Here is a 16,932-nt window from a genome sequence, read left to right on the forward strand (position 1 = left end):
GATACGACGGAGGCGGAGGAATTGGGAATACGGGATGGCATTTTTGCAAGAGATAGGGTGGGAAGAGGTGTATCCAGGTAGCTGTGGGAGTCGGTGGGTTTGTAAAAAATGTCAGTGTCAAGTCGGTCGTCACTAATGGAGATGGAGAGGTCCAGGAAGGGGAGGGAGGTGTCAGAGATGGTCCAGGTAAATTTAAGGTCAGGGTGGAATGTGTTGGTGAAGTTGATGAATTGCTCATCCTCCTCGCGGGAGCATGAGGTGGCGCCAATGCAGTCATCAATGTAGCGGAGGAAGAGGTGGGGAGTGGTGCCGGTGTAATTACGGAAGATCAACTGTTCTACGTAGCCAACAAAGAGACAGGCATAGCTGGGGCCCATATGTGTGCCCATGGCTACCCTTTTGGTCTGGAGGAAGTGGGAGAATTCAAAGGAGGAATTGTTAAGGGTGAGGACCAGTTCGGCCAAACGAATGAGTGTGTCGGTGGAAGGGTACTGTTGGGGACGTCTGGAGAGGAAAAAATGGAGGGCTTGGAGGCCCTGGTCATGACGGATGGAGGTGTAGAGGGATTGGATATCCATGGTGAAGATGAGGCATTGGGGACCAGGGAAACGGAAGTCTTGGAGGAGGTGGAGGGTGTGGGTGGTGTCTCGAACGTATGTGGGGAGTTCCTGGACTAGGGGGGATAGGACAGTGTCGAGGTAGGTAGAGATGAATTCAGTGGGGCAGGAGCATGCTGAGACAATGGGTCGGCCAGGGTGGTCAGGCTTGTGGATCTTGGGAAGGAGGTAGAACCGGGCAGTGCGGGGTTCCCGGACTATGAGGTTGGAAGCTGTGGGTGGGAGATCTCCTGAGGTGATGAGGTTCTGTATGGTCTGGGAGATGATGGTTTGGTGATGGGGGGTGGGGTCATGGTCGAGGGGGCAGGAGGAAGAGGTGTCCTCGAGTTGGCGTTTGGCTTCAGTGGTGTAGAGGTCAGTGCGCCAGACTACCACTGCACCCCCTTTATCCGCTGGCTTTTTGCTGCTCGTTGGATGCCATTATTGATCCATTTCAGTAACTCTGTCTAATGTCCAAAAATGGGTTCCCAAATCAAAGTCATTAATAGATATCAACAACTATGAGAGTGTGTGTATTGAACCCTGAAGAACAGCATTGTGTACACTTCCAACCAGTTTGAATAATAGCCAGAACTTTTTTATCTTTTAGCCAGTTTTTTTTCATTTCGAAACTGTTCAGCTTGTTAGCGAGATGGAATCCTAATTATGTGGTGTTTTGTCAAATGCCTTTGGAAAATTTGTACGCACAGCTCTTGCACCTCTCTCTTTTGCCCCTTCTGTTAGCTAATCAAAAATTCAAGTCAACTTAGTTGGAAACAATTTGCCCTCAACACTTGTGCTGGCTCTCACTTGTTCGACCATTTTTGCTCAAATGGCTGTTATTTTCCCTTGGTTTATTGAGATTGTCCTCCGTAAAATCTCTTGCATGTTAGTCTGCCATTCAAGGATGTTTGGATTATTTTTCTTTGTTAACTGTTGATATATTTCCGTACTGTGGTCTAGCCCCCCCACCCTTCTTTCCTTTGCCAATATTCAGTCTGATTCTTCTGTTATCAGGTTGACACGTTTCAGTTGCCTTTTCGACATAATCTGATTTATCTGATTTTCTAACTCCTCTCATCCAACCAACTGTATCACCTGCCTTTCGGCCCATGAAGCCTATCTGGCCAAAGATACATAAAATCAACACTAGGCCCACAGCATTACATGTTACAACACTTCAACTGCTCACTGAAGTCCAAGGTTACCCACTTCAACTACTTTCCTAGGCAGTGCATCCCAGACCTTCACCATCCTTTGTGTGGAAAAAATGCTTCTTGAAATCCCGTCCAAACTTCCTGCTTTTGATCTTGAATTGATTTGCCTTGTTATTGACCATTCGACTAAGGAGAGCAGACACTTTTTTTATTCGCCCTGTTTTTGCCCCTCAATCTTGTGCATCTCTTGTACACCCTAGCCTTCTCTGCTCCAAACAATCACGGTCTATCCAGCCTCTCTCTTGAATTAAGCTGTTCCATTCCAGGAAACATCCTGGTTAATTTCCCCATCACCTGTTTCAGTGCAATCCTATCCATCCAAGAGCGGTGACCAGAACTGTGTGCACGACAACAGCTGTGGTCCAACCAAAACTTTGTACAGCTTCAACATCACCTTCGTGCTCTTGTAATCTGTGCCAAAGCTGATAATGACCCATAGCTCATATGTCATCTTAACTACCCTATCTATTTGTCCTGCCACCCTCCAGGAATTGTGGACAAAAACACAGTTTATTTGAGCTTCTTAGTGTGTTCCATTCATTGAGTACCATTCTTGATATTTCTTCCGAAGTTCTGATCAGGATTAAATTACACCTGCCACTGATCTGCTCTCTGGTATTTTCTATGTTTGTGAAAGATGTTTGCCGCAATTATGAGGTCACATTTCAATTTTTGCTTGTTAATTTGTGTGTCTTGTGACGCTCCTATGTATTTAAGAGGTGCATTTGTCCTTTCAATGAAGAAAGGTTGTGACAGAGGTACTGAACAGTCTACTGCAAAACCAATAAAGTAAACAGCTTTTGAGGCCTTGGAGTTTTCTTTAAAAATTCAATCAATAGAAACAGCCTGAATGGGTGCGGTGAAGCACCCACAGAACCAGGATTTTTTTTTTTTGTTTTAGTGATCAGTAGCAGTTGTTGCTTGGGTCTTGATACAGGATGTGGAAGCTCTTCCTTCTCTCTCTATTCGAGCTAAAAGCTGACGTTCTCTTCGTGCTACGAGAATTACGTGTAAAGACGAATTATTTAGCTGAATTTACCTTTGCCATGAGTGTGTTTACGGGATGTTCCCACATTGGAACAGTTAATTTGTTGCAGTTAACATATATAGAGGAATCTTCATTATCTGAATGAGATGGGTGGGCACTATTTCATTCGGATAATTGATTATTTGTTTAATTGATTCAATGCCTTTCCTCTGGTGCTCGGAGTTTTCTGTTAAGTGTGCTCCCCATTCAGGAGACGAGGCAGCAGCACACTGCACCTGAGTCCATCGCCCCCACCCCTGCCCCCCAAAACCGTTTCTCCTCCCCGCAGCCGGACCGGACACCAACAATAAGACCGCTGCTGCCTTTGTGGGAGGTGAGTCTCCAAATTGTGCATGTGCGACACAGACACACATACCAACTTTTTACTGCAATGTTTTGACATAGTCCGCCTTTGCCCTGTACAGGACAATGTTGGAGAGATTATGTGGGGAAGTGGTGTTTAGGGTATACCCCTGTGTAGAACTTCAGGGAAAGCGTGGGGAGGGGGAGAGAGAGAGAGAGAAAGAGAAGGTGGGAGGTCAATCAACTGGAGATTGTGCTTCAGCTCCCATCGATGTCCAGAGCTATTCTCGGCAGCATTTCAGTAAGCCAGGTGCGTTTTTAATCATTGTAAACAAAAGACGCGATCGGTGTGGGAAACACCGTCTTTGATGTAACGTTGCTATCGGGACCTTTCGATCAACTTCAGATAATCTGAAATTCAACTAATTGATATTCGGATAATCGAGGTTCCTCTGTATTTAGTATTTTGTAAACATTTCAAAAGAGTGACAGTTAAGTGAATTCTTTTTGTCTGTATTTTAACTGTAATATTTTTAAAAATGGGTTTTATTTCAAGCCTGGTAATTTGGCTAATTGAATTGCATGTGGAACACAATTTAAAATTAAAACAAAATGAGGGTCTAGCTATCTTAATTTACTTTGAGGGGATTTGATCTAGTCTAAAACAGTCCGCATATGTAAATGCAACTGTCTTGAATGACATCATTCTGCTTATATTTTAATTGATTTAATGATCCATCTCTGATCTTTTATGGATGTTGTTAAATTAATTTTCCATGAAAATATCAATTTTTATCACTTATAAATATAAAATCATCTGTGATGCTAATGTTTCTTAATGAAGATCAAAGTTGCATTTGTGCAACTTCTTAAAAATACACCCCTAGTTTTCTAGAATCAAACTGGTAAAGACTCTATGCTTATCAGTCTGCAGTTCAGAATAACAATGCCAGTATTGCTGAACAAGACACATTTTGTTGTGCACACTTGGCAAAAGCTTCAATCAGTATACGCTTGCAAAAACTCATGTCCAGCATCAAATGTCATTCCACAATCGCAGAAGATTTGTCAAATAATCCTGCTAAAATCAGAACCAATTTTAAGTTGCCAGTTAAACACACATTTAGGTAATGCATTTGGGTGTACTGGAAGCTGCAAAAATATGCAGAGTGCTATTCTTTGCAGACAAAAAGAACATGGATACACACTACTTTGATTTTTCAAAAAAAGTTTCCCTTCATGGTTTAGTATTTGGAAACTATCTTGTTAAGTGCAAGATGTAAAGATTCGATTAAAAAATGAATTTTCAGCAGTGCTGAGGTTCTGTATGATAAAATGGTTATTTGTTTCAGAGCCCTTGTCCAGCTAAGTCCAGATAAATTGAATGCGAGGAGGAAATGTTTGTAAGATTCGGTTCACAGTGACATTTGCTGAGTTAGAATTCTAAATTTGTTTCGAGTGGTTTGAGTGTTAAGTTCTTTTCCTCTTGACATTCTTACACACTTGATGCAACTGTAAATGCCAGCAACCAAATTTATTTGTTGTTACAGTACAAGCCTTGGAGAAACCTTTAACACACCTCACAGGACTTGTGGCATCGTAGCAAAAGCTTTCTCTGAACAATGCAAACGGTCTTTCCTTTATACAGAATCTTTTTGCATGACAGTTAATGCTCGCAAGACAAGCCCCAGCCATCCTATCATAGTCACATGCCACTCAAGATATAATGCAGTGACCACCCCACCTCCAGAAATGATGTAATGCAAATCATTCCTTAATGGTCAAATCTGTTGCGAATGATTGTTTTTTGTAACTACAGGGGAATAGTCAAATTCCAACTGTAATGTTCTTATTGATTTCTGGATGATAATGTAAATAATCCCTGAATGGCAAGGAAATGACCATGGAAACCTCCCACATTCCACCTGGTAAGACAAAGACCTTCCCCCCAGGGCATTCCATTTCATACAGGTCAGTAGAGCAAATTAACTCTTTAATATCTCATTGCCTCCTTTTATCATTCCATGATAACCACCTAGATTGCACTACCATCTTCAGAAGAATCTTACTGCCAGTCCTTAAGTTATTGACACACAACATGCAATTATAACATCAAAAATTAGTAGTCCATGCCTTAGATAGTATCCTCCCATGTGGGGGCAAAAAAGAGTTCATCGATCAAGTTCTTAAATCCACGGTACTTAGTGACTATTCCACCGCCTCCAGGTTGAATGGAAATGAGCCAGTCATCCAAAATGTCCTTCAATAAAGCCCACTCTGAATACAAAATTCAGTCTGTCCTTGCACACCACTGTTTCCTTGGATAAGGGCACGTAAGCACTTAACAAAACTGATTAGACTTCCATCCTTGCTGAGATGCTTTAAGCTGGAGGATATGAGTGCACCGGACCCTGCTGCAGAAGCAGCAAGAGGCCAGATGAATGCAGCATTCTTTGCTAGTTCTGCTCCTGCTCTGCTGTCTAATGTAACACAGCCAACTGGGTTATGTTAGCTTGATCAGTGAACCATCATATCCCTTAAATGAACGAAAGACAAGGGAAAGCTCTCATGGTTTAATGTGCACAGGAAAGCCACTGACGAAAAGTGTACCGACCTCCTCTTAACCATTATTCGCTTCTTCACTTTTCCTGCTCGTGACTGGGGAGCTGATTGAATCCGTTGGATCAGGTTGTGGAGGCTTAGGCAGTGGTCCGAAGGCGTACTTTACATGTGAATGGAGAAACTCTAGAGACAATGTTAGCTGCTGAAGGTATCTTTACATTTCCTTTCTCATTCCTTTCTTGCCTAGGTGGATATCAGTATGAAGACAGTCACCTATTTTAACTAATCTAAATTGTGTCTGTCTATTTAAAGATTCTCAATTGTCTTGAAGTCTGTTACTGTCGTCACTATTTATGACGTTATTTACCTTTATCCATGAACTTCTAAATTGTACTGCTAAAACAATTGTCATTTATAAACAACTATCAAAAGTCCTAAAGTCAAACTCTGAGGGGAGCCATTTCAGTTTATTCAAAAATTATTTTCCTTGAACAAATTGATACTTGGCTAATGTGAAAGCTATCAGGAAAAGTATTTCAGAAATCTGGAACACAAAGAAAACAACAAAATGTTTCCTGTGCTTTATCAATTCAAGAAGCAGGTTCAGTTCAGATTTAAATTTCAAATGTTCGTGGGAAACAAATACAGAACATATGAAAATATACTCTTCAAATAAAACTTCCCAAGTAAAACAGTTGGAATTACAGTGGCAACTTTGGTAGCGATCAACATTCTTTAAATTTGCAATGTGAAGGGGGCCAATGAAATCTTAACCGTAATTGACACCTGAAACAGCTCAGCCTCAAGTTCTATTATCCTCTTAAAATCTTAACAAAAACATCAAAGTTAAAATGCACTCTTTTTGTGAAAACTCTGCATTAAGAACAAAGCAACAAAGGCATTTTAATACAATACTCTCATATGGCTAAAGCATGACCACTGACAATTTTTTTTGAAACAGGTGTAGAATTTTGAACAAATCGGGCTCAAGTCACTCAAAGCACTTAAGGTGACAAGTTTGATCATTTTATAAAAGTCCTAATGGTGTATAATTTTCATGTAAAAACAAAATATACCCTATTACATAGCCCTGAAAACACATTGAATTGAGATCTTGATTCAAGTAAGGCAAAAGAGTAACTTAAAAGGATTTTCTGAACCAGTGTTCTAAGAAGCCAAGATATTTAAATATCAAATACTCTCAGCATAGCACAATTTATAGTGCAACCCCTGCTATTAGTACAACCCTAATTTCAGCGTTGCTCATTTATTTCATATCCTCTCGAGGAAATTAGACTTATAAAAATAAAATATTTGGATGTAGGTTTGCTTGTTGACCTGGAAGGTTCAGTTTCAGACATTACGTCACCATACTAGTAACATCATCAGTGAGCCACCAGATGAAGCACTGGTAATATGGCCTGCTTTTTATTTGTTAGTTTCCTTGGGTTGGTGATATCGTTTCCGATGGTAATGTCATTTCCTGTTCTTTTTCCCAGGGGGTGATAAATGGGATCCAACTCTGTGTTTGTTGATAGAGTCCAGATGGAATGCCATGCTTCTAGGTGAATGAACAAGTGAAAACCCTGAGAGCAAACCATATGGTGCCGCAATCATGCTATCCCCTTTCCCTCAGAACAAAGAATCGCAAAGTCGAGTTTACAGCCCAAAAACCGAGACTCTCACAGCCAAAGCTTCTCTGGCAGTCAATGCACTTGACTGTCAGTATCCAAGCAGACCAGCTCCAATTTCTCCCCCTTTTCCCAGTGACGCCATGTTATCCTAAAAGTACTTGTTAGGGGAGATGTGGAGGATAAAGACAATCACTTTAAGATGTACCATATTTTGTTTAGATATTTTTCCTTGAAGTTCCTGATTTTCTCCAACAGCACACCATGTGGAACCTTATCAAAGGCTTTATTGAAGTCTGTGTATACCATGTCAATTGCCCTACCCTCATCCACACTCAATGAGGTTTGTGAGATATGACCTGCCCTTGAAGAAACCATGTGGAGTATCTGCAATCAAATTGTTCGTTGCGAGATGATTATAAATCCTGGATCTTATAATCTTTTCCGAAACATTTCCTACAACAGAAGTAAGGCTCACTGGTCTATAATTACCTGGGTCATCTCTACTGCCCTTCTTGTGCAAGGGCACAACATTTGCATCTCATGAGTAAATATAGAGTGGCATCTGTGATGAAGGTGTGAAAGACCTCCACTTGCATGGGCTTCAAGGTATTGATTGAAGTCTTCTGAAAGAGCTTCTTAGGATTTGTTCAACCAAAACGTGGTACCCAACTTTCTATCTTCCTCATAATTTGCTAAATTGAACCAGGCTTCATTCACCGTAAAATTCTTGCGAAGAAATGGCAGGATCTGACAAAAGCAGATTGTGAAACAATGTTCTGATGAGCAAAACCAGTAGGTGGGAACTACTGAATTGCCTTCCCAGTCTTTCCCTCCATCCATAATGTCCTTTTTTTCCTGTCTGTGTATGTTTGTAGTAATGAGTTTGAGAAAGTTGGTTCGAGTTTTGACTGATTAGTTACATGTTAGTTCTTCATAATTGTTTGTCATTGGAGATGATTTATCTGTAATAAATAGTAATTCTTCTTAAGTACAGAAATCTGGTCTCTGCATTCTGTCAACCTTGGTCCAATAGAAATGTAAATTGGGAATTCTGATTTATAATCTTATCTTCTGTGACAACTTTAAGTAAGGAATGGAAGAGCTTGATTTCCAAGGCACTGCCCTAATGAAGCACAACACCAAGGAGAGTGAACAAATGTGGTTAATATCAGATGAAGCCCAAAATTTGAACGCCCCCTGTCATCTGTTACTGAACAGCATGAATTTTAGACTTCAAAGTTTAAAGTTGATAAGTGACAGAGAATAGAAAATTTTGTCACTACCTCAATTATTTATGAATTTGTGTCACCTTGTGATATTGTTGGACATTTTAACTTGCTCATGTTATAATATTCTGTAAACTAATTTGAATTGTCCCTTGTCCTATCAATCTACAGAATATTTCATTGCAAGTTCAATTATTCACATATGGATACAGGGTAATCAATTAATATGTTTTAATTAAACGTTGATATTCGGTGAATTTAGATTTTAAAATATTTGAATTGACCTGTTCAAACATGTTATGACATATAATCATGAGGGGCATGGATGGGGTAAATAGCCAAGGTCTTTTCCCCAGGGTGGGGAGGGTCCAGATCTAGAGGGCATATGTTTAAGGTGAGAGGGGAAAGATTTAAAACTGACATAAGGGGCAACGTTTTCACACAGGATAGTGCACATGTGGAATCCGCTGCCAGAGGAACGTGTGGAGGCTGGTATAATTATGGCATTTTTTAATAGGCATTTGGATGGGTATATGAAAAGGAAGGGTTTGGACAGCTATGGACCAAGTGTGCGCAAAGGGGACTTGATTAATTAAGGATATCTGATCGGTATTGACAATGAGGACCGAAGGGTCTGTTTCCATGCTGTACAGCTCCATGACTATTTTAAAATACTAGGTGCCGAGCAATCATCTTGGTTGAAACAGCAGAACAAAAAGGTTCATTTGATCAAAGTTTCAATGCTAGTTTTGATTTGAAATATATACAAATGTTGCAACTTTAGTTTATTTCATTTCTTTATCCTGGTGGAACTTTATACAAGTTTGAGAGTGTAGTACTGGAAACGCACAGCAGCTCAGGCAGCATCCAAGGAGCAGGAGAATCGACTTTTTGGACATAGACCCTTCATCAGGAAAGAAAGGGTTCATGTCCGAAAAGTCGATTCTCCTGTCCTCGGATGCTGCCTGACTTGCTGTGCTTTTCCAGCACCAAACACTTGACTCTGATCAGCATCTGCAGTCCTCACTTTCTCTGAGAAACTTTATACAAGTCCACAAGGCTGGTGGAGCAGGAGAAAGCAGCAATGAATCTTGAAGGTTTTGTTAGTTTGATTCACCTTTCGAAGTGAGGAAGACATTCGCAAATAGGTTCTGATTTTGAGTAAATATATTTCATGCTGTGCCTTTCTTTCGAGAAAATATACTGGAGATCATAGTGGGTCAACAGCATCTATCCTTTTGGAAGGTGGCATCATCCGAACAGATGCAACATAGGTGAAGGGGCTGGGAGAACGGGGTGGAATCCTTGCAGGATGTGGGGCATAACGAGCTGTAGTGAAGGGACTATGGGAGTCAGTGGATGGCAATGGACAGTTTATTTGCTGAAATGGAGACAGAATCATAGAATCCCGAGTGTGGAAAACAGGCCCTTCGGTCCAACAAGTCCACACTGATCCTCTGAAGAGTAACCCACCCAGACCCATTTCCCCAACCTCTTTATCTTGTATTTATCTCTGACTAGTGCACCTAAACTAAAATCCCTGAACACTGTGGGCAATCTGGCATGACCAATTCACCTAATCAGCACATTTTTGGGTTGTGGGAGGAAACCCATGCAGACACGGGGCGAATTTGCACACTCCACACAGACGATTGCCTGAGGTTGGAATCAAAGCTGGGTCCCTGGCGCTGTGAGGCAGCAGTGCTAACTACTGTGCCACCATGTTGGCAATGGTCAAAGTGCAATTTATAGAGAAGTGGAATGGGAGCTCGTGGAAATTCATGCTCCCACCAGGACCTTGAAAGCTATTCAAATTTCCACCCCTTGACTTGGTTCATTTCCACGCTTTACATCAGCTCTGATGAAAAGTCATCTGGACTCAAAACTTGCTCTCTCTCTATGGGATAGTCTGACCCACTGTAATCTTCAGCGTGTGTTGTCTTCATTACAGATTCCGCATCTGCAGTAATTTGTTCTGACATTGACCAAATCTTTCTGTTTTGCTTAATAGTCTACTTTCAAAGTTTCAAAACGTCATTTATTTTCTGAGTACTTTCAAAAGACTTTGCTTCTTGAGGTGAAATGAACAAATTTGTGTCATGCCGAGGAATTGGACTTTGCAGATAGCTTGTGTTGACGAGTTTCATGCTTTTCAGAGGAACCCATGCTCATTCTGCCTTTTCAGTTCAAGTCTAATTCGACAAGATTAATTGAGTTTACTTTGTTTTGGATTAGTCGCATTTCAAAATCATCCTTTACCTGAAACCGAAGTGGCATTGCTAATTTAAAAGATAAACAGAGAGAGCTTTGAGCTGACTCAGTGCCTCATTCAAATATTGTGTTATGTCACTGCTTGTTGATGCGCGTAAGAATTGTGCTTTGCCTTGCCTCTTTGGCAGTGCTTACCGTAGGATCCTGTCTCACTCTTCACATGTTTACTATTGCCTGTTCTTCTTTGTGTTGCTTCGTGCATGTAATTTTATCAAATTAATCTAAATGACTGGTGTGAATCTCTAAAAATGGTTCAGCTTCCACTTCATGCTGTTTTCTCTAATCTGCTAAGTTTGCATTTTAGCAAGATGTTTCCATGTTCCACTAGACATCTCTAATAGATAAGCCCTTCCTGTTAACTATTGCCTTCAATTGCCAGACCAGTTTTCTGATCTGAATCAAGCCAGTGATTCAATGAGCCTTGCACTGGCTTCGATTTTGCATCTTAGGAAATGCCTTTTAAAAATGAGTCAGTTGATCCTGCAAATATTTAGACCCTTAAAAGAACTGTTCGAGGCTTTGAGGTGTGACTTGTATGTAAAGTTATAACTGCTGCATAGTGCATGATGGTTAAACACTCATTTATGCTGTGCAACACATTGTTTTTGATGGCACTTTCGAGCTAAGCATTATATTATCTGCCTTGTACTAGATTTGTTGCATGGCTTTTGAAAGTACATTGGCTAAGTTGCAAAGAATGACTTATTTCTTGGATGCAATATACAGAGAGCTGACTACATCCTGCCTAGGCTTTTGGAAAGGTCTGTAATCTAGATCTTTGTTTTACATTCTTATTCTCTTTTCAACCTTGGTATTTTGTAAGATGGTTGTGCTTTAGATGCAAGGGTTGAGACCTCTATTTTCGTGATGCATTTTTTAAGATGATTTTTAATGGCTTAGTCAAGAATGAAAACAGGATTTTCATTTCAAAAGAACTAATGCATAAGTTGGAATACAGACTCCAAGTTGAGAACATTAATCACCTGCTAGAATTATTGGGTTACAGTCTGTTGATTCAGAATTTAATACAAGAGATCTTCTAATTTTACTTGATCTATTGTGAACAGTTTACATGTTACCATTGCATAGCACAAGTTTAAGGAAGCACTTTCCTTTTGTCTTGCAGTCCTTACAGCTGCTGTCACGCAAGCTTCCTTACAGTCTATGCTTCATAAGCTCCTCACGGCTGGACCATCAGCTTTAAGCATCACTACTCTGCTTTCCCAAGCTGCACAGTTGTCTTCTCAGGGTAAGGTTAAAATAAGTATGTACTTTTGCTTTTCTGTTAGTATTTAAAAATTGCAATGCCTCCGTGTCCAAACCCTTTGGTTCAGAATGTTGTTGCATATTATGGAATGCATTGTTGTGCTCACTTTCTTTGTGCCTATCCAGTTGAGGGCTGTTAGGATTTGGAGGTGATCATTTTTCTCCGCATAGCAATAATGGAAGGCCTTAACTGTAGCATTTACCAGCTAGATGAGGAACAAACCTATACTTTTGGCAGTCAAATATTTGCTGTCCAAATATTTTGGTGAGAAGTTTGTTAAATGCTTGTTTAAACTTTGTGCTCCTAGTACACTACCATTCCCAGTATTTAATTCATGATTGTTTACATTTTTAAAAAGTTGTCCTGAAATTCTGTCTTGATTGTATGTGTGACTGAGTCCTTTTGCTGTTTACATTATCCTTTGCAATCATTCACTTGACCGTTCTGAAAGATAATCAGTAATTTAATGCAGGGACCACTTGAAACTGGTACTTCATAAATTGTCTTGGAAAAAGACTGAACCAAATCTGAAAGCTTGAATTTATTCTTGAAAATTGACATCAACTTGGATCAGTAATGCTCCTTTAGAACATAGAACAATACAGCACAGAACAGGCCCTTCGGCCCACGATGTTGTGCCGAACATTTGTCCTAGCTTAAGCACCTATCCATGTACCTGTCCAATTGCCGCTTAAAGGTCACCAATGATTCTGACTCTACCACTCCCACAGGCAGCGCATTCCATGCCCCCACCACTCTCTGGGTAAAGAACCCATCCCTGACATCTCCCCTATACCTTCCACCCTTCACCTTAAATTTATGTCCCCTTGTAACACTCTGTACCCGGGGAAAAAGTTTCTGACTGTGTATCTATTCCTCTGATCATCTTATAAATCTCTATCAAGTCACCCCTCATCCTTCGCAATTCCAACGAGAAAAGGCCTAACACTCTCAACCTATCCTCGTACGACCTATTCTCCATTCCAGGCAACATCCTGGGAAATCTTCTCTGCACCCTCTCCAAAGCTTCCACATCTTTCCTAAAGTGAGGCGACCAGAACTGCACACAGTACTCCAAATGTGGCCTAACCAAAGTCCTGTACAGTTGCAACATCACTTCACGACTCGAATTCAATCCCTCTGCTAATGAACGCTAATACACCATAGGCCTTCTTACAAGCTCTATCCACCTGAGTGGCAACTTTCAAAGATCTATGAACATCGACCCCAAGATCCCTCTGTTCCTCCACCTCACTAAGAGCCCTACCGTTAACCCTGTATTCCGCATTCTTATTTGTCCTTCCAAAATGGACAACCTCACACTTGACAGGGTTGAACTCCATCTGCCACTCCTCAGCCCAGCTCTGTATCATATCTAAGTCTCTATGCAGCCGACAACAGCCCTCCTCACTATCCACAACTCCACCAATCTTCGTATCATCTGCAAATTTACTGACCCACCCTTCGACTCCCTCATCCAAGTCATTAATAAAAATTACAAACAGCAGAGGACCCAGAACTGATCCCTGCGGAACTCCACTTGTAACTGGGCTCCAGGCTGAATATTTGCCATCTACCACCACTCTCTGACTTCGACCGGTTAGCCAGTTTTCTATCCAATTGGCCAAGTTTCCCTCTATCCCATGCCTCCTGACTTTCCGCATAAGCCTACCATGGGGAACCTTATCAAATGCCTTACTAAAATCCATGTATACTACATCCACTGCTCTACCCTCATCCACATGCTTGGTCACCTCCTCAAAGAATTCAATAAGACTTGTAAAGCAAGACCTAACCTTCACAAATCCGTGCTGGCTGTCCCTAATCAAGCAGTGTATTTCCAGATACTCATAAATCCTATCCCTCAGTACACTTTCCATTACTTTGCCTATCACCGAAGTAAGACTAACTGGCCGGTAATTCCCGGGTTATCCCTATTCCCTTTTTTGAACAGGGGCACAACATTTGCCACTCTCCAGTCCCCTGGTACCTCCCCCGTTGACAGTGAAGACGAAAAGATCATTGCCAACGGCTCTGCAATTCCTCTCATGCTTCCCACATAATCCTAGGATATATCCCGTCAGGCCCGGGGGACTTGTCTATCCTCAAGTTGTTCAAAATGTCCAACAAATCTTCCTTCCTAACAAGTATCTCCTCTAGCTTACCAGTCCGTTTCACACTCTCCTCTTCAACAATACGGTCCCTCTCGTTCGTAAATACTGAAGAAAAGTACTCATTCAAGACCTCTCCTATCTCTTCAGACTCAATACACAGTCTCCCACTACTGTCCTTGATCGGACCTACCCTCGTTCTCGTCATTCTCATGTTTCTCTCATACGCATAAAGTGCCTTGGGGTTATCCTTGATCCTATCCGCCAAAGAATTTTCATGCCCTCTCTTGGCTCTCCTAATCCCTTTCTTCAGGTCCCTTCCTGTATCCCTCCACTGCTCTGTCTGAATCCTGTTTCCTCAACCTGATGCAAGCCTCCTCCTTCCTCTTTACAAGACATTCAACCTCCCTCGTCAACCAAGGTTCCCTCACAGGACCATTTCTTTCCTGCCTGACAGGTACATACATATCAAGGACACGTCGTATCTGTTCCTTGGAAAAGTTCCACATTTCCACGACATCCTTCCCTGACAGCCTATGCTCCCAACTTATGCTCCTCAGACCCTGTCTTACAGCATCGTAATTACCCTTCCCCAATTGTAAAACCTACCCTGTTGCACGCACGTATCTCTCTCCATAACCAAGGTGAAATTCACCGAATTGTGGTCACCATCACCAAAATGTTCACCCACAAACAAGCCCATCACTTGCCGCGGTTCATTACAGAGTACCAAATCCAATATGGCCTCCCCTCTGGTCGGACAATCTACATACTGAGTTAGAAAAGCTTCCTGGACACACTGCGCAAACACTGCCCCATCCAATCTACTTGATCTAAAGAGCTTCCAATCAATATTTGGGAAGTTGAAATCACCCATGACTACTACCCTGTGGCTTCTGCAGCTTTCCAAAATCTGTTTCCCAATCTGTTTCTCCACATCTCTGCTGCTATTGGGGAGCCTATAGTAAACACCCAACAGGGTGACTGCACCTTTCCTATTTCTGACTTCAGCCCATACTACCTCCAAAGGCAGATCCCCCTCGAACTGCCTTTCTGCAGCCGTTATACCATTTCTAATTAGCAACGCCACCCCCCTCCTCCTTTTTTACCACCCTCCCTAATCTTACTGAAACATCTGTAACCAGGAACCTCCAACAACCATTCCTGTCCCTCTTCTATCCACGTTTCCATGATGGCCACAACATCGTAGTCCCAGGTACCAATCCACGCCTTAAGTTCACCCACCTTATTTCTGATACTCCTTGCGTTGAAGTATTCGCACTTGAACCCATCTCTCTGCCTGCAAGTATTCCCTGTCAGTGCTACCTTCTTCACAGCCTCCCTACATTCTTGGACATCCTGACAAACAGCTAGCCTACTTGCTGGACTACAAGTCCGGGTCCCATCCCCCTGCCAAATTAGTTTAAACCACTCCCCCCCCCCCCCCCCCCGAAGAGTGCTAGCAAACCTACCCCCCCAGGATATTGGTGCCCTTCTGCTTCAGGTGCAACCCGTCCTGCTTGTACAGGTCCCACCTTCCCCAGAATGCAGCCCAATTGTCCAAATACCTGAAGCCCTCCCTCCTACACCATCCTTGCAGCCACGTGTTCAACTGCACTCTCTCCCTATTCCTTGCCTCACTGTCACGTGGCACCGGCAACAACCCAGAGATGACGACTCTGTCTGTCCGAGCTTTTAGCTTCCCAGCCTAACTCGCTGAGCTCTTGAATGACTTCCCCACCCCTCTTCCTACCTATGTCGTTGGTGCCAACGTGCACCACAAATTCTGGCTGCACACCCTCCCCCTTAAGGATTCTGAAGACACGGTCCGACCCGGGAGGCAACAAACCATCCCAGAGTCTCGCCCATGTCCACAGAACCGCCTGTCCGTCCCTCTAACTAGAAAGTCTCCTATAACTAGCGCTCTCCTCCTCTCCCCGTTTCCCTTCTGAGTCTCAGAGCCAGACCTCGCGCCACAGACCCGGTCACTGCAGCTTACCCCTGCTACCCCAACAGTATCCAAAGCGGTATACTTATTTTTTAGGGGAACGACCACAGGGGATCCCTGCACTGCCTGATTCCTCCCCTTCCCACCTCTAACTGTTACCCAGCTACCTCTGTTCTCTGGCGTAGCTATGTCCCTGTCGCTTCTATCTATCACCCTCTCAGCCTCTCGAATAATCCTCAGTTCATCCAACTCCAGTTCCAGCTCCCTAACTCGTTCTGTGAGGAGCAGGATCTGACTGCATTTCCTGCAGATGAAGTCGGCAGGAGTATCGGTGGTCACCCCTACCTCGAACATCCTGCAGGAGGAACATTCCACTGCCTGCGCTGCCATGACTCTACACCTCTTCTCCGAAAACAAGAACACTGAGTAGCTTACCTGTGGACTTCAAAATTAGGTTGGAGGAGGAGGATGGGGGGGAGGCCCGACTATGTAGGGCCTGGGGTCGAGAACACACCCACTCAAATATCAATCACTTCCCTTCCTGACCACCTCTGCACTCCAACCTCACTTCCGCCCAGCTCGCCCCACTCTCTGCTGTGAGAAGGATAACCAGACTCGATAACCAAGCACTTAGCTTTGCTGATTACTTGTTATTCGAATAGAGCAGGAATCTTCACATAAGTTCAGACCTGCTTAGCAGTGCAGACAAAGTTACTTAGTGCAATTCCATTCTAAAGCATATCAAAAATATTGCTTTCTTCCAATGCGCT

The 16,932-nt window shown here is 42.5% G+C and overlaps 1 protein-coding gene across 4 annotated transcripts in view; it reads left to right on the forward strand.

Annotated features, from left to right (window-relative positions):
* Positions 1-16,932, forward strand: part of waca (WW domain containing adaptor with coiled-coil a) — a 147,624-nt gene that overhangs the window by 76,641 nt on the left and 54,051 nt on the right. For all 4 annotated transcript variants that reach the window (XM_043690496.2, XM_043690498.2, XM_043690499.2 and 1 more), the window contains one exon: positions 11,963-12,085. In XM_043690496.2, the coding sequence (XP_043546431.1) occupies positions 11,963-12,085 (123 nt within the window). The remainder of the gene's footprint in view (positions 1-11,962; positions 12,086-16,932) is intronic.

Source organism: Chiloscyllium plagiosum, unplaced genomic scaffold (assembly GCF_037043375.1).
Source record: "Chiloscyllium plagiosum isolate Xiang-an unplaced genomic scaffold, Cpla_swu_hap1 HiC_scaffold_5, whole genome shotgun sequence".
In the NCBI taxonomy this organism is placed as follows: domain Eukaryota; kingdom Metazoa; phylum Chordata; class Chondrichthyes; order Orectolobiformes; family Hemiscylliidae; genus Chiloscyllium; species Chiloscyllium plagiosum.